This window comes from Haliaeetus leucocephalus, unplaced genomic scaffold (assembly GCF_000737465.1).
Source record: "Haliaeetus leucocephalus isolate CR32 unplaced genomic scaffold, Haliaeetus_leucocephalus-4.0 Scaffold880, whole genome shotgun sequence".
Taxonomy (NCBI): Eukaryota; Metazoa; Chordata; class Aves; order Accipitriformes; family Accipitridae; genus Haliaeetus; species Haliaeetus leucocephalus.
In genome coordinates, this window is record NW_010973316.1 from 3,053,194 (window position 1) to 3,075,463 (window position 22,270).

At 41.6% G+C, this 22,270-nt stretch overlaps 1 protein-coding gene across 1 annotated transcript in view; it reads left to right on the forward strand.

The window, feature by feature from the left end:
• The window catches only part of CPS1 (carbamoyl-phosphate synthase 1, mitochondrial), a 91,640-nt gene that overhangs the window by 19,887 nt on the left and 49,483 nt on the right, over positions 1-22,270 (forward strand). The window contains exons 7-21 of the mRNA XM_010583265.1: positions 130-219; positions 1,170-1,298; positions 1,853-1,959; positions 2,359-2,500; positions 4,835-4,912; positions 5,218-5,316; positions 6,020-6,115; positions 8,016-8,205; positions 8,386-8,543; positions 9,281-9,409; positions 12,579-12,723; positions 13,026-13,236; positions 14,315-14,513; positions 16,627-16,803; positions 21,157-21,275. Coding sequence (XP_010581567.1) covers positions 130-219; positions 1,170-1,298; positions 1,853-1,959; positions 2,359-2,500; positions 4,835-4,912; positions 5,218-5,316; positions 6,020-6,115; positions 8,016-8,205; positions 8,386-8,543; positions 9,281-9,409; positions 12,579-12,723; positions 13,026-13,236; positions 14,315-14,513; positions 16,627-16,803; positions 21,157-21,275 — 2,069 coding nt within the window. The remainder of the gene's footprint in view (positions 1-129; positions 220-1,169; positions 1,299-1,852; positions 1,960-2,358; positions 2,501-4,834; positions 4,913-5,217; positions 5,317-6,019; positions 6,116-8,015; positions 8,206-8,385; positions 8,544-9,280; positions 9,410-12,578; positions 12,724-13,025; positions 13,237-14,314; positions 14,514-16,626; positions 16,804-21,156; positions 21,276-22,270) is intronic.

A 22,270-nucleotide genomic window follows, 5' to 3' on the forward strand; every position in this document is an offset into this window, starting at 1 on the left:
CTACTATCACAGAAAAATGACGGAAATGCTAATGTCTGCAGTACTTCTAGAGATGTTGGTGAAAAGGTATTCTGTTGTTTTGGGGCAGGGGATGATTTGTCACTTACAGCATGGTCTGACTTTTTATAGGAAATTAAAGTTTATGGCAGAGGGAATCCAATTAAAGTTGTAGCTGTCGACTGTGGGTTGAAGAACAATGTTATCCGTCTGCTAGTAAAGGTAGGTCAGTGCTTTCTGTCCTTAATCTCTTGGTCTGCTTTGGGAAGAGCCTCGCCTATACTCACTAGCCTTACTTCCACCTGGGCACATCTATTCTAGTAGCAGTTGTCCTACTAAAATGAGGTACAATTTTTAGGATTATTTTTATGGACTGGGAGGTGTTTTCTGAACTTGGTACACTATATTGAATAGATTAGGGAGAGGACCTATACAGCAGCCTATCAGCCACGAGAACAATTCCTAGGAGGTACGATTTAATACGACAAGGCACAGCTTCTGTGAAGAACAACCAGGGAAGGTCAGTCCAATACTGTAAAAAGAAAGAGGGGGTGGGAATTTTCAATGAGGGTGATGAATGGCTGAAACAGGCCCAAAGAAGTTGTCACATGTCGACCCTTAAAGATATTAAAAACTGAAGTGACCGATGCCCTCAGCAACCTGTCCTAAAATTGAAATTACCCTAGCTTTTGAGCAGGGATAGGACCAGATGACCTCCTGAGGTTCCTCCATTCTGAGTTATGTGTGTGAAAAACTTTTCAGGTTGTTAGTAGAATGTTGTAGCAGTCCTCGCTTCTCTGGCCACACAGGAGGAACGAAGGCCATGTCCTCCCATTCTCTAGTTGTACAGGATTTCCCTGTTTCCATATTTTATTCTAAGTGGACGTTTGAAGGGATGAATGCATCAACGTAAAAGTGACTATATTTTATATGTCTCCATACACACTTATTTTGCATTCCTTTGTAAGGTTTGATCTCATTAGTGAATTTCAGACAAAAATTTTGTGAAAATAGTCTGGTCAGATTGTGGAGAGAAGCCTCAATATTTTTCCTGGCAAAGGGATGATTGAAATCCGAACTCAGCCTCTGACACATGAGAACATGGGACTAACCTCCTGCCACAAATTCATTTCTTCCCCTTCTCCTCGCATTTCTTGTTCCCTTTTTCCTAGCGAGGTGCAGAAGTGCATTTGGTTCCATGGGACTATGATTTCACCAGCATGGAGTATGACGGGCTCATAATTTCCGGAGGTCCAGGGGATCCCATGAAGGCCCAGGAGGTGATTCAGAATGTCAGAAAGGTACAGCATAATAGCCATAGACTGATTATCCTTGTATATTTGCCTTTTTTCAAGTGCCTGAAATCTAAACACTTCGTTGTACTAAGATGTTATGACCAGAAGTCTTTCAGTCGTATCCACTGCCTAGGATATTGCTCATCTTGATCACTGGGAGTTTTCTCCAGCCCAGCAGTTACAATAAAGCTATACAGACCTTGGTGAACAATATGTGCTAAACATGATTACCTTAAGCCTTAAAGTATCCTGTGCTCCTTTCGGAGCTCTGTGACCTTATGAAAGAATAGCCCTGACATCACAGTACTCCTATTTGAAATAATGTTGCTGTAATGGCTGTAGTGCAGAGTGTCATTGCTTATTTCCCTAGAGTAGACCAAGATATCAACTTGTGCTCTCAGGTTTCCCTCTGAAACAGAGGAGTAAACTTTCCTTTGTAGCCGTTGCCACACTTGCATTCAGCTTTTTTTCCTAAGTCTGTGTGCCTGCTGTGAGGGAACTAGTAAACTTTATGCTGGAACTGCTGAACAGAGATCTCTCTGAAAAACTTTTCATTTTAGGTCCTGGAAACCAATCGCCCAGAGCCTTTGTTTGGCATTGGCATGGGGAATCTGATCACTGGAATAGCAGCTGGAGCTACTTCCTACAAGATGCAGATAGCGAACAGGTGCGGCAGCTCTTCTGCTTTCCAAGGCCCAGGTAGACCAGCTCGGCATTGCAAAAGTCCACCGAGCAACAGTGGTTTTCTTCTGAACTGCCTTGATAGGAGCTAACGTGTCAGTGATATTACTTATTCATTCCAGCCATTTTCCTTGCCTGCAATTTGCACTGTCATGTCATGCATTACTTTTTCGATGGTTTTTTTGATATTATTTGATGTAATTGATCCCAACAAACTGAAAGGCAGTAAAGTTTCTCCTAGGATTTATCATTCTGCGATTGGCTGACAGTGCTGAACAGCTAGTGTCGTACTGCGTATAATCCCACAGTTATCAACTCTTCTAACTGTGGCATTTGAACACATCTGGCACTTCCGTCGTCTGTTCTTTGATCCTTTCTCTTTCAGAGGACAGAATCAGCCTGTCCTGAATACAGTGAATGGACAGGCTGTCATCACTGCTCAGAACCATGGTTATGCCATCGACAGCTCTACCCTCCCACCTGGCTGGAAACCACTCTTTGTGAATGCCAACGATCAAACGAATGAGGTGAGTTCATGCTCTCCAGATACCTGCACATAGCAACCTCTACTAAAAGAAGACTGTTCTCGCTTTATTTTACCTGCTGGAAGCTTGCTGTCAGATTAAAATTAGTTATCAGGGCTAAACTTGACTATTTGATCATATATTTTAAGGTCCCTGCCTTACAGGCCAGAAGGCGCGCGTGAGGCATTTACCATACTAGGATAGCAACAGTGACCTTACTATTTTTCCCTTGAAGAGCTGCCTTATAACTTCTAAGATTTCCTTAGTAGTGGTGCTCACTCAGTTACCATTGTCCTAGGGCTTGTGCAGCAGTTGTGTTAGCCTGTGTCACTGTTTTGTTGAGTTGGTTCTATGTTGCCCAGCACAGAAAAAGAAAATTATTGCAGTCTAGTTTAGTCTGTTATTGTAAACACAATTCCAAAGACTAAAGTCATTAGGGGAGAGGCAGTTGCCTCCAGACAACAAGTTACAGGATCTAAGGTAGATATCTGATATCAATTGACATCCACGGGGGAATTAAAAATGCCTGGATCCTGGAGGTTCACAGCTGAACAGGGAAAAGCATAGGAAGGAAAACAATGTCCCATTGCTCAGTTTTGAAAAAGTCAGACTATGAGACATAGCTCAGGCTTTGTAATTGCGAATCTGAAATCTCCGTTAGGCCCAGTGTTGTGCAAGTCAGTGAAGTCTTGTTATTTATCGGAAAAAATCATTGAAAGGAGGTATTTTCAAAAACAAGGTCTCCCACAGGAATATGACTGTCCTTTCTTTTCTATAAATGCCGCACATCTCATCTGGCAGATTGAACAGTCTTGATGTTTATAGAACAAGTTTTGCTTGTTAGTTGCTGTTTTTTTTATCCTTACAGATTTATCGAAATAGAGAAAAAATTTACCAACCAAGATATTAATAGAAAAACCTACAGCTCTTGGGCTCAATTTTTGAAATTACCTGTGTTAAAAAAACTGAACCCGTTCTTCCTCAGGCTTTTCATGTTTGCTTTAGCTGAAGACTGGAGATTAGTGTAATCATGCTTTTGCATGAAGTAGGTGATAAAGTTGGACAAGCGTCTCCTCGACATAGAAGCATGATATTCTTCTATGTGAGCTAAACGATCCAAAGCAGCATCAGTCTCCTAAACCTTCATAGATAGAAACGGAAAAGGCGCAATGTTGTTTCAGCGTAGGATATACAAACAGGTAGAGTGTTGGATAGGCTCTTATGTACAGTGTGTTGCATTCCTCTCTTTGAAAAAATAAAAAAATTTCTTGTGACTGACCTGGCCCATCACATCTGGACAGGACCAACATAGGTTTCCAAATACCGAGAAGCCATGGAGTGAATATTTTTAAAAGATATTTGTATGTTCAAGTAACCTGAGCATTCAGGGAAAATGTGACAGATTGGTGCCATTCTTCACTTTGACGGCAGAAACTCATACCTTAATGGAACAGTTGTGGTCAGCAGCTCATCTGTCATCCCTCTCCTATCCCAGCTTCTTATCTTACAGCTCTGGATGGCACTGTTGCTCTACACAAGCTGTTGGGACTCCTTTGTCTATTCCAATGGAAGCAGGTTGTATCAGAAATATTTTTGGATGGCTTTCCTCTTAAGGGACTGCTCTACCTCCTTCTGGAATTGGGAGCCATGAGCAATGACAGCCATAGGATAGTCTCCCAGTGAACCATGCTGGTTGGTGCTATGAGGCCATGCAAATAAGTCTGTTTTTCCTGGTTCCGACTAAAATTACAAGTACTAGCTCCAAACTTGGAGCCCTTCATGTCTACTGTTTGTCCAGAGCAGTGGTCACATGTCATCAGCGCCCTGAAAACAACACAGAGGAGAGATCATGTGCAAGGCCATGTGTCAGCATTTCAAGTGAGTTATAGAAATCAAGAGCTTTATCTTAATCCATTTCTGCTGTGACAGAACCAACAAGAGCAGGACGGAAAACCATTGCTTTCCGTAACAGCCTTGTCCAAGCTGATCTTTTATTGCGATGTATGTTTTTCTTCTCTGCCTGGTGCAGGATTACCTCTGGAGGGAGACTGTCGTATCTACTTTCTTAAGTGCCTAGTAGTGTTTGCTGTTTTAGGTTCTTGTCCACACAAAACTCAGTGGGTTATAGAGGCACTGCAGTGTTAGCAGAAGAGAAAGGGGCTAAATCACTCCTCAGATAAGACATTTTTTGAAGACTAGAAATGAAATGGGTGTCAATTTGGCAGCCCCTAGAAACATGCCAGTCCTTTGGCCTTCGGTGCTTACAGGTATTAGCTGTGGCTTTCTTTTCTCTTGCTTGCAAAGAGTAGTCTAAGGCAATCGTTTTTATTCCTACAGGGAATTATGCACGAGACCAGACCGATTTTCACAGCACAGTTTTATCCAGATGCAAATCCTGGGCCAAGGGACACAGAGGTATTGTATAAGGGCTTTTAACACATGTTCTTTTGTTACACTGCCAGCCACATACAAGCAGAGCATACAGATGTGATTGATATGTGGTTTCTTCCTGATATGTCCTCACTTTCTTGAATGCAGCCTTGTCAGCTATGTCTAAGTTTTTAAGTAAATTTCAGATGATCCCCTCACCTCTGACAGTGTAAATATACCTTCTGAAGGCAGCAGAACAGAGCTTACAAATGGCTTGGGTTTTTCTTTCTTCTCTTGGTATGTATTTAATTACAGTTTGGCTATTAAGTAAATGTATTTATTTTTCCTAGTTCCTCTTTGATTCATTTATTTCACTGGTTAAGAGAGGGAAAGGCATTGCCATATCTTCGGTCCTACCCAAGGCTGGAGTGACAGCTTCCAGAACGGAGGTCAGTGTACAGATACTTGTTATTCATGCCTGTCGGTGAGGCTAGGAATTCCTACTGAACCCATAGTACGAAATGGCACAAAAGCTAACCACAGAAGTCAAAGGAGGGTTCTCTTACAAAAGGCCTGTCTGCTGCCTGTCTCGTAGTCATCAGGCATCTGTTGTGTGTTTAATAACTAACTCCCTTATCTTTGAGACGGTATTAAGACCTGATGTTTCACGCATTTCTCTATGTAGTTGTCCCAGGAAAGGTACTCTCATAGCAGTATATGAGGTGCCCTGTGATAATCTGGCCATGACATTTTGTGCCAGCAGCGTAATGTTCATGCTCTGTTGCTTAGCAAATAAGTATGAAATTACTACTGTGAGCTCAATTTCATACATTTTTGCTCTCTTGGAAGGCAGCTGGACTTTGTGGACAGCCAAAGTGTGGCACGGTGGTCTAATAAGCACATGATACAATTACCACACATATACTGTATGCACAATGGATAAACGACGTGCTTCTCTAACCAGAGATATATGGGAGAATTCTAGTAGAAATTCTCTTAGAAGTAAAACTACAGTGCTTTTGGAGGTGGCTTTTCTTCTCTTCATAGAACTTACCTTTTGTAATTGAGACTATTCACTGCTGCATGGTCTCTGTTAATTTCACCATCCACTATAATAAGACAGAATTTTTTAATGCTCTTTGATACTTCTAGGTCTCCAAAGTTCTCATTCTAGGATCTGGCGGTCTGTCGATTGGTCAGGCAGGGGAATTTGATTACTCTGGATCCCAGGCTGTGAAAGCCATGAAGGTGAGCAGATACTCTGAAAATACTAAGCTCATATAATTTATTTTGCCTTCTCACATCTAACTGATTATGGAACTGTGGCCATGGAAGCTGGTGAGAATAAATGACTGTAGAGCAATTTAGCCATTTTTGTTAGTGAATTTGTCGGTTGAGTAATGTGACTTAACCCCAGATGACTAGGAAATTAAGGACTGGTACGTACAGATACTCCAGCTTATTAGAAAGTAATGTACCTTTCCTTCCCCTATTCATTGCAACAGAATTCTAGCTATGACTTTCTGAAGACATTTATTAGAAAAGAGTTTTGGTCGAAGATCTACCCTTTTCTCTGAGGACCACCATGAAAACAAACTAGTTTGGTGTCATTTCTGTAAATTCATAGTATCTCTGTTCCACAAATTTCTAAGGAAAGTGTGTTTCAGTAAAAAAAAATCCAACTCTTTAATGGGGATTACAGCCAGTCTTTAAGACAGGATGTTAAGGAGAAGAAAAGTGATGCAATATCTGAACTGAGCAATCGTAGCTCTGAGTGAGAATCCCACCGCTCCAGGGGAGCTATATATTTGTTCCCCCAAACCAATCAGTTAAGCAGTCACAAATTTTAAACAAACACAGAAAAACTCTATGGCTTTTTCATGCTTATCGTGAATTGGGGCAAATAGCAATTTCTATACTTGTCCCGGCAATACTTCTGTAGCATTTGCTTGAGGGATGCCTGACAGTCTACAAGTCTTCTTCCTATTTCTTTTTACTGGTTTTGTAGGATCATCAGAGTTCCTGATTTTTAAAAAGAATTGTCATTTTTTTACTTAACCTCTGTGCTTCCATATAGCAAATCTTTGTCTTAAAATGTATTTTTCAATCTAAAATTAGCATTGTTTGCAAATGGTTTGTTTGTGGAGATTTGTTACCTTACTAGACCATGATAGAGATTAGAATAGGTTCCCGTAAAAATGAGGCCACAGCCTTTACACTTCCCAGTCCACCTTTTCAACAAAGCAGTGCTACTTTGTTCTTTATCTGCTTGTGGTTAACATCGAGTTTTTTTAAGCTTGGCCACGTTCTGGTCTCATAATTAATAGCTTTGCTAAGCTTGATTGTGTTCCTCATTACGCACTAGTATGTCAAGAGTGAGGAGAGTTGATCTTCCCAGCTCTGACTCAGACATTTCTTTCACTGAGCAAACTGTTGTGAATTTTTCCCTGTGGCAAAACTCCCATTGGTATAAAGAGATTAACGTTATTATTCCTATAGATCTCAATTGCTCAGCCATTCTAGAGGAAACACTAGTGTGAAGTTTCAGCACAGCTTTGTTGTTGCATATAGAGGCAGAGTTTCTCTTTTAGTATGTGTAATATCAAATACAAAAGTTATGGGACAAGATTTTTGAAGGCATAACACCAGGAAAATTAAAGTATCTTTATGGAACGGTCAAAGCAAAAAGTATTCTTTTACTGTTACTAGTCTGTACAAAAATCTGAGAACTATCTGGATAGCCATGATGAAAGAACTACTGCTTCTCAAGAAAACATTGGATTTTTTTGATTAAATTTTTTTAGGTTTGTCACTTTTAGTCTGAGTTCCAACAGAAGACGGACATGGCTATGCTGAGTTTGTTCCCTTCTCCCCATGTATCTGCTATACTTGTTAAACAATATAAAGGAAATTTCTGAATCAGGCAGGAATCTCCATTCCCACAAGATTCACTGACAGGCAGAGGCATGAACGCAAAGAATTGGCATTAGCTCAGCCTGGTACAAGAGAGCAGAAAGCCGTTATGCGATACCAGGCTTTTTACTTTCTGCTGTTGGTAAATAGGATGTTGAACCCATCTCTCCTTGCTGCTGGTGTTAGCTCTTTTTCCACATATGCCTCGTTTTAATGCAGATTTTTCTTTTTTCAGGAAGAAAATGTGAAAATTGTCCTCATGAATCCCAATATTGCTTCAGTGCAGACCAATGAGACTGGCTTGAAGAAGGCTGATGCTGTCTACTTCCTACCCATCACTCCACAGTTTGTCATAGAGGTCATAAAGGAAGAGCGTCCCGATGGATTAATTCTGGGCATGGGTGGCCAGACTGCTCTCAATTGTGGTGAGTACGATACAGGAGCCTTGCCTTGCAGGCAAACTCATGGTTTTTTTAACAAGTGTTCAGCGGGCTTTACTTGTGCAGATGAGGCCAGAGAAGTTGCCACCTAGCCAGATGAAGTTTTGAATACTTTTACTTCGTCTACCATCATTCCTCAAAACTGCGACTTTGTTTACTCTGCAGGAGTGGAACTCTTCAAGAAAGGAGTACTGCAGGAGTATGGTGTGAAGGTCCTAGGTACATCAGTTGAATCCATCATGGCTACAGAAGATAGAAAGCTTTTTTCCGATAAACTGACTGAGCTAAATGAAAAGATTGCTCCTAGCTTTGCAGCGGAATCGGTAAATCAGATTATTCTGATGATGTGATTATACTGTTCCTGTAGCCTACTTTTGAGCTAAGAAAAAGAATTTTTCTAGTTTTGTTGAGTGAAACTGAATACAACTGTGGATACTGTAGTTCGTACGCTTTCACTAGCACTCCACTGTGATTGACACTGGTTCACCAGGATTTAAAATGAGTGAAAATGCAATTAAGCACTTGGAAAGTCTAAGCTAATTTACCCATTGTCAAGAAAAGTAAATTAGGTTCGGGTAACTTCTGTGCTGCAGCATGAAAATATATAACCTGTCAATGGCTGTTAGGATTTCAAGTCCTCCAAATCATTGGTACAGAAAGCATTCTTGAGGACCTGAGTATGAAAACGAAAAAAATGGTTCATGGGGAAGGCCTGTTTGAGCTTGGCGGACATCAACAGGTCTTAAACCAAGATGTCTGATGGATGGCTTATTTAATGCTGAACTCTCTGAAGACAGACCAAATAAAGATGTTGTCTGTGGAAAGTCAAAAATTAAGTCCACAAATAACAGAAGTCATCTCTTCGAGTCTATGTTCCACTTTTCTGCTCTTTTTGGCAGAAAAAAGCAATGTTACAAAGCCAAGTTTTATTTTCATTTTATCTTCAGGCAGCTTAGCATCTTACTGGTGGCATTTCCAGTTAACCATGTAACCAAACATCAAAACTTTATTAATCTTAATTGTTGTCATATCTCTGAAATGTATTGCTCTCTCCTTTAAGATTGAAGATGCTCTGAAGGCAGCTGAAAAGATTAGCTACCCAGTCATGATACGTTCTGCTTATGCACTTGGTGGGCTGGGGTCAGCCATATGTCCTGATAAGGAAAGTTTGCTGGACCTTGGTACAAAGGTACGTGTGCAATTGCAAGCTCTGGGAATACAACTGAACATCTGATTTTCTTAGATATTCTTCTAAAAGTCACAGACACTGGAATTGTACATACCCTACCTTTCATCTTATCTGTAAAATGTTATCCTTCTGATGCCTTCTTTTCATAATTCGTGCTGACTCGTGTAATGAAAATCGTTAAATCACAGATTTGTTAAATTAATGAAAAGCAAGTCATAAGTGTAGCAAGTATTTTGGCCTGAAAAGATACACAGTAGACTATATTCACCTACTTTCAGGAGTAAATGGCACATGAAAGATGTCAGGGAAGTTGAAACATTCAAAATCCTGAGTGATAATGTAGTATCAGGGACAGAAGATCTGTGTCTAAAGAGAGTATTTTTGCTAGGTCAGGAGCCCATGTAGAGAATCAAGAGCCAGCTCTTTTTCTTTAGGAAATCTGGGAGTTTTTTTATAAATTAGCTCTGAAAAATGAACAGATAATGGTGAAAACAAATGCTTTTTTCCTTGGAAAAACGCAGAATTTGAGGAAATAAATCTCTATGAGTTAGTGTCTAAAATTCGTGTTTTTGGCTTTTTTTGATTTGCTGAACCGCTTAATCTTTCATGTATCTCCACAAAGAAATAATGCTGATGCTAGTAAGAACTGTATGTGAAAATGACATTTGTGTGTTCCTGCAGACTACTGTCATGCTTTTGGTCTAGAGTACTTAGTGCTGAACAAACACTAAGGCATTGTCAGCTGCAGAGAGAATCAGTGGACAGGACTGACAGATTGCAGAAGGAGGCAGGGAGGCAGTAAGTGCAGTAACCCACCTTATGGACCGATGGCTGAGGTTGGAAACACTTCTGTGTTTAGAGAACGCAGAAATTAACACAAAAACCCTGGGAGTCCAGTCTTGAAAGCTTTATATAAAAATATTATTCAGTAGGAAAACCCTGTTTTAATCAGCATTTCTTGGTGTTTGGTTTTAAACATCTTCTTTTTCTTTGCAATCTGTAAAACAGCTGCTCTTTATAAACATTGTATTATCTGTAAGATTTTTCGGAGAGGCAGTTTATATTTTCAGTAAATTCTGTCTTCCTGAAACTTCCCTTTTTTTGTACCAGAAGTCTGATTCTGTTTTACTTTCTGAGTAAATGTTTTAATTTTCTAAAAAAATTATACTAAAAGAGCATATTGAAAGGAGTAGAATAGAATAGACTATTTCATTTGGAAGGGACCTGCAATAATCATATATTCCAACTGCTCGAGGAATTCAGGGCTGACCAAAAGTAAAAAAGTAAGGTGTTAAGGGCATTGTCCAAATGCCTCTTAAACCCTGACAAGCATGGGGCATCGACCAGCTTTCTAGGAAGCGTGTTCCAGTGTTTGACCACCCTTTCAGTAAAGAAATGCTCCTAATGTCCAGTCTAAACCTCCCGATACAGCTTTGAACCATTTCCACGCGTCTCATCACTGTATACTAGGGAGAAGAGATCAGCACCTCCTTCTCCACGTCTCCTCCTCAGGACGCTGCAGAGCGCAATGAGGTCGCCCCTCATCCTCCTTTACTCCACACAAGACAAGCCCGAAATCCTTAGCCACTCCTCATAGGTCATTCCTTCCAGCCCTTTCAGCACCCTTTATTGCCTCTTCTGGATGCAATCATATGGAGCTTATATCCTTCTTAAATTGTGGGGCCCCAAAGTGCACACAGATGAAGCCGCGCCAATAATCACCTTGGTTGACTGGCTGGTTATGCTGTGCTTAATGCCCCCCAGGATGCGGTTTGCCCTCTTGGCTCATAGGGCACACACTGCTGACTCACATTGAGCTTGCTGTCGACCATCACCCCAGATCCCTTTCTGCAGGACTGCTCTCCAGGATTGTCTCCCAATTTATGCTTATGCCTTACATTACTCTGTCCTAGGTGCAGAATCCAGCACTTTGACTTGTTAAATTTCATCCCATTTACCATAGCCCAATGCCCCAATCAATCTAGAGCCCACTCCAAAGCCTCTTGTCGCTCAAAAGTCTCAACAGTATCTCCCAGTTTGGTATCAATATTTCAAAATTTACACTGAAAACCAATTTGGATCTTTTTGAATTAGCTCAGCTTTGTATGATCATTTCCACAGCCCAGCATAAACTTTGTTCCTTTCAGTTACAAATATCATTGTAGGATTTTTCAGATTCTGCATGATTCAGATAACTGAATACCTAGTAGCACAGCTAGTTCAAGTAATCTGCCCCGAGTTCAAGTCTCATGAGTCTCCTCATTTTGCGTGAGAGAAGACACTAGCCAGAAACACAAGAGCAGCGTAGATTGTTTTACAAGTGTGGTTAGGTATTCCTGCTACATCACAAATTCAGTGCCTGTTCAGACTGTGCGTGAAGCACTATTCCTCAATTTTTTGGGGGGCAAGTTTGGCTACTGAGCTAAGAGAGGCATTGGAATAACAGCTTGAGCTAACTACAGAGTGGACGAGACTGAAGACCGATTCATAGGCAGCATTAAAAGAAGAAGCTTTACTAAAGGATGGACTGATAATGTGCGCATTACTTTCTAGGATTTTAAGCGAGAATTGATTAATGTTTTTTATGTGCTAATATTGAGGCATTTATTTACTTATGTCATGCTCATTTACCAGCAAACTATATTTTTCTTTTTTATGTCTTGTGCTGAGTGCTTTCAAGATTAGTGTAAGGCTAAATCATGAATCTTGCTTCTGGTTAGTTAGCCAATGATAAGTGGCATTATTAATGCTATTAATAGTGTTTGGTGGCACCCACAATGCAGTCATTTAACTTTCTGCAGAGTTCTCCTATTGAAGTCCGTGGGGCTGCCCACATACACAAATAGATGTATATGTCTGTTGCATGATTGAAAGAGTTTTTTTTTTTTTAGTATTCCTATTTGTTATTTATATGCCATTGGAAGCTCACATGCCCTGCCTTTCTTCATCACAAAAATATTTTCTGTGCCTTTCAAATAAAGCTAATGCAATTTTTTTTAAAGACAAATATAAAGTGCTTGTTATTGGTGCTATGAACTTCGCTTGTCTTCATCTTTCAATTTTTCATGTTTGTCTGGGATGTCTGGAGATAAGACACATAAATCTTAAATAAGGACCATGTTCTAAAAAGCTTTTCTTTTTCTGTTCATTTTCCCTAATGTACTCCCAGGCATTTGCAATGACTAACCAAATTCTGGTGGAAAAGTCAGTTGTTGGCTGGAAGGAGATAGAGTATGAGGTTGTGAGAGATGCTGCTGATAACTGTATTGCTGTCTGCAATATGGAAAACATTGATGCTATGGGAGTCCACACAGGTAGGCTTGGGCACAGGGCAGCTCACTGGAAATGCTTGCTATTATTGACATTGTTTTGTGATTGATGAAGTGGGCTCTACAAACCTACCCTATGATTCCGTTTTCTGTAAGATTGCCTGGCCTCTCCAACTCTGAGCTTCTAACTCTCTGTGCTTTTCATCAACTGCGGATCCACAGGTTTAAACGCCTGTGGTAACTTCATTATTAGCAATGGGTTAGCAAAGATAGTAACCTTTGTGGCTAGAATTCACTGCCACTGAGCTGCTTCTCATTTTTCTTCTGTTCTACCTTGTGACGAACAGGAGATTCTGTTGTAGTGGCTCCAATCCAGACACTCACTAATGAGGAATTTCAGATGCTGAGGGATCGTGCCATCAAAGTTGTCCGACATTTGGGTATTGTGGGAGAGTGTAATATCCAGTTTGCTCTGCATCCAACTTCCCTGGAGTACTACATCATTGAAGTTAATGCCAGGCTCTCGAGAAGTTCAGCTTTAGCCTCCAAGGCAACAGGGTAAGATTATTTTAATAATTATTTTAAACTACAGAACAAACAAATGAAAAAAGAAAAATGAGGGGAGAAGACGAGAAAGAAAGAATTATGATAAGGGTCTTTGATCAGTGTACTATTTAAAAATGTAAGCGACAGCTGCAAAGAAGAAAATTTCCTGCATCTGCTCGCCATTCAGTTAAGACAAGGCGTTGCAGTCTTAATTTGTGGCACGAAAGACAGAAATTGACTGCTACGGAGAACTCTGGAGTGGTCTGTTCAGTAAAGCACAGATTTCTGCATGGGAAGCTTCTAAGAACAGTTCTTGTCAGCTTCTACTAGGATAGACCCTTGGAGAGTCAGTCCTGCTGGGAAATGGAGGAAGGGGTTAGTGAGCCCTCCAGGTCCATACCAGCCTGCGGATGCTGATACTACAAATGGAAAAAAGTCCCAGGAGGTGTGTGGGGAGCCTGATGGCTGTCCTTACAAAGCATATCCACTGTACCTATAATGTTGGCTGCAAATCATCTCTGGGACCCAGCGGACACAGTCATTAGTGAGCTGTCTGTCAGATTGATGTAAATGGTACTGCTAAGCTGCCTTTGCTTTGTTGGCTAATCATAAACTAATCAAGATAAGGATCGTCATAGCAGGCTGTTTAAAAATTGGTTGCTTAATTGCACTTTGCAGATGCTGTTGTCACAAATTAATTTCTGATTTGCAGTTCTCAACAACTCTTGTGGTTGTTGAAGTGCCATAGCACACTGGAGGTAAGCCATGATGTTGGACAGTGGGTGTTTGATTGTTTTCTTTTTGGCTGACGGACTTGCAGCAAAACACTCATTATGTAGTCTCACTGTGGGTGTGAAATACTGAAAATGGTGTCTTTGCACATAATAAAACAAGTTCCAGATATAGGTAGGTAAATAATGTGTTAAGTTAGGAAGCTGGACAGGCCCTGCTATGCTTGAGCACGGTAACCTTCCATTGTGTTGAGGAGGGAAAAAAATCACTTCACAGCTGTTTAATTTGTTCCACTCCTGAGATTAGCAAAAGCAAAGTACTTCCCACTCTACTATTCTCTACTTCTCCTCTGTGGCAGATACCCATTAGCATTCATTGCTGCCAAAATTGCCTTGGGGATACCGTTGCCAGAAATCAAGAACGTGGTGACAGGAAAAACTTCTGCCTGCTTTGAGCCCAGCTTGGATTATGTTGTTACCAAGATACCCCTATGGGATTTGGACCGTTTTCAGCATACGTCCAATCGCATTGGAAGCTGCATGAAGAGCGTGGGAGAGGTGAGTGCAAGACCGTCTCCTTCCCTTCCATTCCACGACTTGGGAAAGTGATTTTTCTTGGATACCCTTAGAAGCTATCTTCAGGGACCTAATGGCTTTTGAAGATATTTATTCAGCTCAGATTATTTTTATCCAGTACCATAGTTAATTGAAATTAATTAGGACTGTGTAATCTTGGATATCACAGTGTGGACTCATAAATGGTTTGACTCCTAAGGAAAGAAACCAATTTGGATCACCTGAGGTTGACTTTGTTCTTATCACTCACTACAGGACTCTCAGTCATTTTTTTTGTGTGGGGTTATGTAGAGGTGGGTAATTAGAGTATAACTTCAAGAGTTGTAGTCTGTTAAGATTTTCAATGACGCTGATGAGGCACAGCTCTCAGTTGTTCCCGCAGTTATCTCTCTGTTAAAACCGTAAGCCAAATCTCAGTCTATTTCTGCTCTTGAAATTCCAATACAACCTGTAATCTTCCTCTACAATTTTGACTTCTCCTAGTGATTTTAATAACTATTATATCTGGACCATGACAGTGTGACTTTTAAACCCTGGTTTTAAGGTGTCGGGGACACTAACAGCATTTTCAGACATGTTTTAAGAGGAGAGAAATGGGTAATTTACCCGCCTAATTAGTTAATTACATATCCGCTACAAAGCAAAATAATTAGTTGTGTGGTTTTGGAGCTGCTTTTTATGTAATGTTTTTCTAGTAGCTATTTGATTAAATTATTTTGACACATGAGACTTTCCTAAGATCAATTCTACCTTGCTCAGAAGACAAGCCTTTATCACAACTGGAAGGAGTAATTAAAACTTGATTTTTCCCGTGGCAGTTTTGGCTTTCAATGGCAATGAGGTGTTTTGGTTTTTTTAGTGACTTGATGCCTACTGATATTAAGTCTCTCTGCTTAGAGGTTTTTGGGCTGTTCTGTAGAGCTGGGGATCCTAAATGTGCACCATCAGCTGTAAACACTTTCTGGCCATAAACATTTGTGGGAGGAAGTATCCGAAGTATCCATAGCGTCCAGTGGTCATATATCACAAAAGCAGAAGTGCACGAACCCACTGTCCTTCTTAAGGCAGGATGCTCTGTAAAGGAAAGGAGGAGATACAGGAAGAATCAATGCTAAAACTGTGCAGGTCTATGACTGCTGGTGGGTGAACTGAAGCAGGGATGAAGATAGTTAAGACGCGGTTTGCAGCAAAAAGTTTAGTGTCAAGGACCTGTGACTAGGAGAGGGTGTCTTTGAAGTAAAGAGCTTCTTGCCTCTTGTCTCTATTACGTATGGCACAGTCGTCTTCCTAGGCCTGAACTTGAAGCCAAGATTGCAGCATTTACAGCATTTTTATTAATTGAACAGTCTGGCCTGGCCTCATTTTTCCTGAGCTCTGTTGTGCTGGGCAGTGGGCCTGTAGCTGTGAGAAAAGAGAAAACAAAGTTATTTTTTTCTTTTGACATTTTCCAAGATTGTGTATTTTATGCTATTAGGGTTTTACTTCACTGGGAAATAAAAATTTGACCTCACAGGTTTCCAATGAGAAAGGCTTGTTTTCTTATTAGATGTGATGTCAAGATTGAAGGAGGGAAACCCCAGTGCTGCTATGCCAAGGAAGTGTAATCCTTTAAGGGAGCCCTCACAGGGGAGAGTCGCTATTGAATGAAATTTAAAAGAAGAGGAGCAGATCTCTTCTGAACTTTAAAATTCCCACTGTGAGTTTCTATCACTAACAGAAATATCCTTTTATATTACTACACCCATGCTGCTGCATAATGCGTCCCTCTAATAAGTGCTTCAAAGCAGTTTATAGAGGAGAGCAGCAGCTTCCTGTATTTTACAGATAGGGAGACAAAAGCAGACAGGTCACTTGTCTGAAACTTCCTGTTGATAATACTGGCAAAGTGAGGCCTAGAAGTGGGAGTCCCAAGGCGCAGTTAGCGGTACCTGTCTTAAAGCCAGCAGGACTATCTTAGGGAGTAGTTCCAAAGGTTGCAATCTTCCTGTATGTCTATCTTCGTAGTTTAAATAAAAGTTTTTTGTCTTCATTGTTATTCAGGGGATAGTGGGACAGCAGCTGAACACAGCTAAGATGAAAGTGTTGTCTGTTACAGGTCATGGCTATTGGACGCACTTTTGAAGAGAGTTTCCAAAAGGCCCTGAGAATGTGTCACCCCTCTGTAGATGGCTTCACTTCACATCTTCCTATGAATAAAGCCTGGCCAGATATTGTAGATCTCCAGAAGGAACTCTCTGAGCCATCCAGCACGCGGATATATGCAATAGCCAAGGTAACAAAAGATAGAGAGCCCTTGACCTATGTCCCTTGAATTACACGTACCAGATTTCATGAAGTGAGGTGACAGAGGTTCAGTATTCTTAACCTCCTTGCTTCCCTCTGTCAAGCACACTGGGACCACCTTTTGGGGGATCCTTGTTGTTGAAGTATATATATTGTCTATTGCATGTAATTTCCTCTGCAGAATGTAATACCTGCCTGGGTATATGACTTTAATTTTTCCTGCATCTTCTGTATTCAGGTAATGTGTTTGCCCTTTGGTACAATCTTAGCCAATTGTCATTGTATTTAGCAGTAGGTGCATTCCTGTGTCCTGGCACGTCTGTTTGTAGCTGAGTGTTGGTGAAGACCTGAATCACTTTCCTTTGCTTGTTCCTATAACATAATTGGTTACTAAGTATTGGCTAATGTGTCAAAGTTGGCCAGTTCTGAAGCTTACCATTAATTTATAGGAAAGGAGGAAGGAAAAACGAAGATCCTTTTGAGAACTTAAACAGAGTGATAAATAATGGCAATCTGCGATTTGTAACAGTACCTGTCTTTTTGCAATTGTTGCAGTGATATGGGCTTGAAACTTAAAAAAATTAAAACTATGTTAAATTTAGCGTGCAGGAAATTCCTAGTTCTTTGAAAAAAAGGGTCAGCTTCCCTTAGCATTCTTTTAACCCCTCTCCTGTCACACGAAGCATATCACTTCATCTTACAGGGTGGCTGGGTAACAGGGGCTGTTATTGTAAGAGGAGCTAGGGTGTGAAATTATTTCTTCCTTCAACTCCCCAGTGTTTGCCTGTGCAAATGTAGGGTTAGTTACTTTAGAAGGCAGGTGCAATTTCACATTTTGGTTTTGCTGCAGTTAATTTGTCCCTCTGTCCATACCCTCTATGAAGAGGAGGGGACAGCTGTCTTTTATAGCTCATACTTACCTGTTTTTATTTTTTAAGATTGCAAGCCTTCCTGGCAGGGAATGCCGCGTTACTATTTTTGTGCGCCTGACTTTTTGTGGTGGAGTCTTTAAGCCCTTTGTGCTCATGTGTAGACAACATCTCAATTACATCCTCCATATGAGTGTGGGGAGGTGAGGTTGAGCTGTATTTGTAAAAAGGTTTTCACATAGCTGTTCCTCTTATCAATGGCCTGATCGAAAAGCACAAGGTGTTCTATAAATGTGTGGCATGTCCAGCTGTTGACCTCGCTTTTCAGGCTGGGGAAATGCATGTCTTCATAAGTGCAGAACATCCTTCAGCAGCTCTGCCTTGTTTTTAGCTTGTCTCAGCTTTTTCTTGTGACTGAGAGAAAAATCTTTCTTCTTGTGTCTCTGAGTGGCTCAGAGTGCTTTTATGATAGGTTAATCTTAGCTCCATGTTAACACAGGGGATCTAGGGAGATGAAGGTGAATTTGGGTCCCACTGAACAGTCTGGGCGTTCACAGCTGGTGGCATTTTCACTGGGAGCTGTGGAAAAAAGCAAGATCAAAGTCTTAATCCCTCCCTACAAAGAGCTGCCTCTGCCTGACGCAGTGCACTACTTCATCCCTGTTAATAACTGAGGCAAGCAATATCAGTAAGAGGTATGGCTGGCAGCTGGGGCTGCCTGCCTGGAAATCCCTTTCTTGCTTGCTGACATTAGTCCCAGTTAGCCATCAGCTTTGTTTGGAACAGGATGGAGCTTTGTTTTATGTCTTCTCCCCACTAAGTGAACTCTCCAAGGTTTTTTAATTTTTCCTCTCTCCTTTGTCTGTTGATGATGAAAACAGTAACTGTTCAGGTGAAAGGGAATGGGACTTTTTAATCTAAAAGAAGGCACTAGGAGAGAGGCTGAAATAGAGGAGACTTGTTCCTTGGCCAGAGTGGCCAAGTGCTAAGAGGATGTAACTGCCTGATGACCAGGGCTGCTCAGTTTGTATCAGACCTTTTCTGGGTCCTCTTAAGGTTGTATACATGTGGCCTCAGAATACTTATGCTGTGGATTTGATCCACGCTCTGTTTCACGCCAGGGCCCTGGTCTCCTAGTTGTCCACACTACAGATGTGTTAGTTTGCACTTGTGTTCCTGTCTACAGGCAGTGGAATTATTCCTTTGATGAGAAGCAGGGATGGGACTGAAGGAACAAAGCTGCCAGCCCTAGAGACAGTACTGGCAGTTGACCACCCTCTGTTCCTTTGACTGGAGACCGGGTCTATGCCTTGACTCATGGTGTGAAGGCAGTCCTAATAAACAGCTTAGCTTCCCAGGGTGGGGCCAATGTCTACTGGATGGGACACTCTTGAAGGTGAGCAGGGCTCTAAAGTCACTCCATCCTGCTGCGGCTCCCTCCCCTCTCTTCCACAGTGTGTTTAGGCTGTACTCCATGTAGGTTTGAATAGAGTAAATCAGAGTGCTGTCCAGGGCCCCTGATCAAATCCTACAGGGATTTTTCTGCCCTGTAGTGTGCTGATTTGGGAGCAAGAACTTTCTGCAAACTCATTCTTCTCTCGCAGTCTCCAGACATCATAGAGGGATGAAGATGATTTATTTTCTCTGCCCCTCTTCTGATTAAGGAGGAGAAGGCATTTGTTTTTTTAGTTTCCCTTGAAGATCCCTAGTATGTGTAGCTCAGGGACAAGACATGCAAGTCTGCATGTGGTTTGGGAAAACAGTTGGGCAGAAGAAAGACCTGCTCACATCCCAACTAATGTGGCAGTGTGACCTCACCCTGCAAGCACTAAGAAATCAGGATGGGAGGGAGTTCTTACTAGTTGCCTCATACCACTGTTGTACCCAGAAATGTGTGACAAGCCCAGCCTTGTTATTGCCAGTGCTCAGGGACTGCTGTGATGGCCCCAGGCTTCTCTTTGCAGGCGTTTGGAAGAGCAGTGGCTGTTGGGGGCCAAGTGCTAGCTGAAGGTTTGGTGTGTAAGTGACTGGTTACTCTAAAGGAACAAAATATGCACTACAGATTTTAACCAGTGCTTGTGAGCAAAGCAGGATATTCCTGTCAGCAGCTTATTACCTCTCAAGACAAGAGAATAATTGTGAGAGGGAGACCCAGAGAAGCTGCCTGGAAATCCTTTAGAAAAGGTAGACGGTGGTGTCAATATTTTGCAGTGTTTGGTGAGAGAGCTGTGACCCATCCCTTGTCAGGTGGTGTCTTCTTGGAGCACAGCACCGAAGTGATTTGTGCATTTCTCTCAGCTGGCGTAGTCTCCATGCCACAGTGCTGAAGCATATGGTGACAGTACAACGATGTGTGCGCAGCTTGATAACTCAGAGGAATAATGACAGGGTGGAGTGGGCCAAAGCTGGAGTTTTCTTCAGTGGCATTGCTCTGGCTTTTTTCCAGGGATGCTGCCCTGCAAGAAAACAGTTAAGCATGGTAACAAATTAATGAACCTAATTACTTCAGCTGATATTGCGCTGGTATTATCGTTGACTACAGTTGTTTTATCAGGAGAGTTGTAACTGTACACCACTTGTGAGTCCCAAGAAATATCAGTGATAGAAGGTACAACTGGTCCCCAATAAAATCATATTGGGAGCTCTCTACCATATTCCTGTGAGATTTTTTTTGAATACTGCAGTGTCCTGTAAAAGACCATCATTTGAGAAATAAGTGTGGGGTAAACCCCATGGTTGCAAATAGCTTGATAAAAATAAAATAAAAAAATAAGTCCAGCAAGATAATGCAGGGGAATGTGAATGATCTTGCCATCAACTTGGGAATACAGACACAGAGGCCTGAATTATGCTGTAGCAGCAGTGTATCACCCAGTACTGGACGTTCCTTTACTTCAGGGGTATTTCAAGGCCATATATTTTGATTCTACCTTATATGTCAAGGGTAAATCAAAACTTATGCTCCAAAGCAAAAAGTTCCTCCACAACTGAGAAGCTGGACCTTGCTGTTTAACATTTGCAGCTAGGAGATCAGCAGTGGCTCTGAGATTTAGGCAACTTGAGTGGTGAGGGGTGCAGGTGGAGGAGTCGGCACCACAGGCTGAATATGCCTTGATGTTGGTAGTTAAGGCACTTACTCCGTGGCTGCCAAGCCTTGTTGCCATCAGTTTAAGGTTGGCTGCTCGCTCTGTGAAAAGCAAATTATCTCTTTCTTGCTCAAACAGAAACCAGTTTTTGATAGCAAAGCATGTGCAGAAGTGGCTGGTGCCTCCCCACACTGCTTGAGGGGCACATTTTCTGTTGCTGTGGGAGACAGGATCCCAGGGTAGATGAACCTGTGATTTACCCAGCATAGTCTACAGTACTTTTATGTCTTTATACTATATAGTTGCTGCTACCAATTTGTAGACTTAAATGTGTGTTAGCAAAGCATGTATTAAATGGGCTTTTTGGTGCTGTCCTATTTTTGGCAGGCCTTGGATAGCAAAGTCCCCGTGGATGTCATTCACAAACTCACAGCCATTGACAAATGGTTCCTGTATAAGATGCGCAACATTGTGAACATGGAGAAGATCCTGAAGGAAATGAACAGGTAAGAAATGCCAAAAGCCTTGTCCTAGGACAGAGTTAGCCTTCAAACACAGGACTTGTCCTGACTTACAACACCTGAGGGTCAAATACAGTGCATTTTTTTCTGCTTGGCCAATTGATTTTTAAGCTTTTCTGCCTTGCTGTGATCATGCAGTATGTGTTGCTTTTGTACTGCTCTTTCAAACATTCCAGACATTTTTAAATATAAATCTTCTTTCTCCAAGAAAAAATGACCATATAAAACTAAGCAGGAAAAATAGCGGTAAATTAAAGCGCTGGGCTGTATTTCAGTTCCAGCTCTTGCTGACTTGAGCTTTCCCTTCGTGGTTTACGAGCTTGGGCAACTCCTTGCTGAGTTATTGGCTGTATGTTGGCCGGCTTTTCTGCTTCGGATACCCGTTGTGTTAACCACGTTTCACCACATGATGGCACTGGGAGCGCACCGTAGCCCGTACATCACTAAGGTGCTAGTTAGTTCTTCTGCTGTGATTTCTGCTTCTTTGACCAGCTGCGCGTTTTAATTGAGCAGCTCTTGCTCTCCCTTGCCCCTCGGAACAAGCTGCATCTGGAGCTAAAAAAAAATAAATGTGGAGGGAGATGTCGAAGAGAAGGAGTAGCTTGATTATTTACAGAAATCTATTGTTTGGCTGCACAAGTTTTTGTCCTCTAACATCCGTGTCATGTTTCATTTATCTTGAATGCCTTAATATATATGTGCAGCTCCTGAGGAAGAAAAACAATATATCCAGAATCAGTTTGATTTCCTCGCTGTTGGAGTGGCATGCTCTGGATTAAGGCACTTGGGACCCCAGAGCTTGTCCCCATCCTCAGCTGGTATAAATCCAGCATCGCTCCACAGAGGCTAATCGTGGCAAACTGTCCTATATCCCTGAAGTTGCTTTCTCGTTCTCTGCAGTGGGTGGCAGGCAATAATACTGCTAGTAATGGATCAGTAGCTGGTACCACCCCACATAGTTTTTCATCCTTCTGGTGACT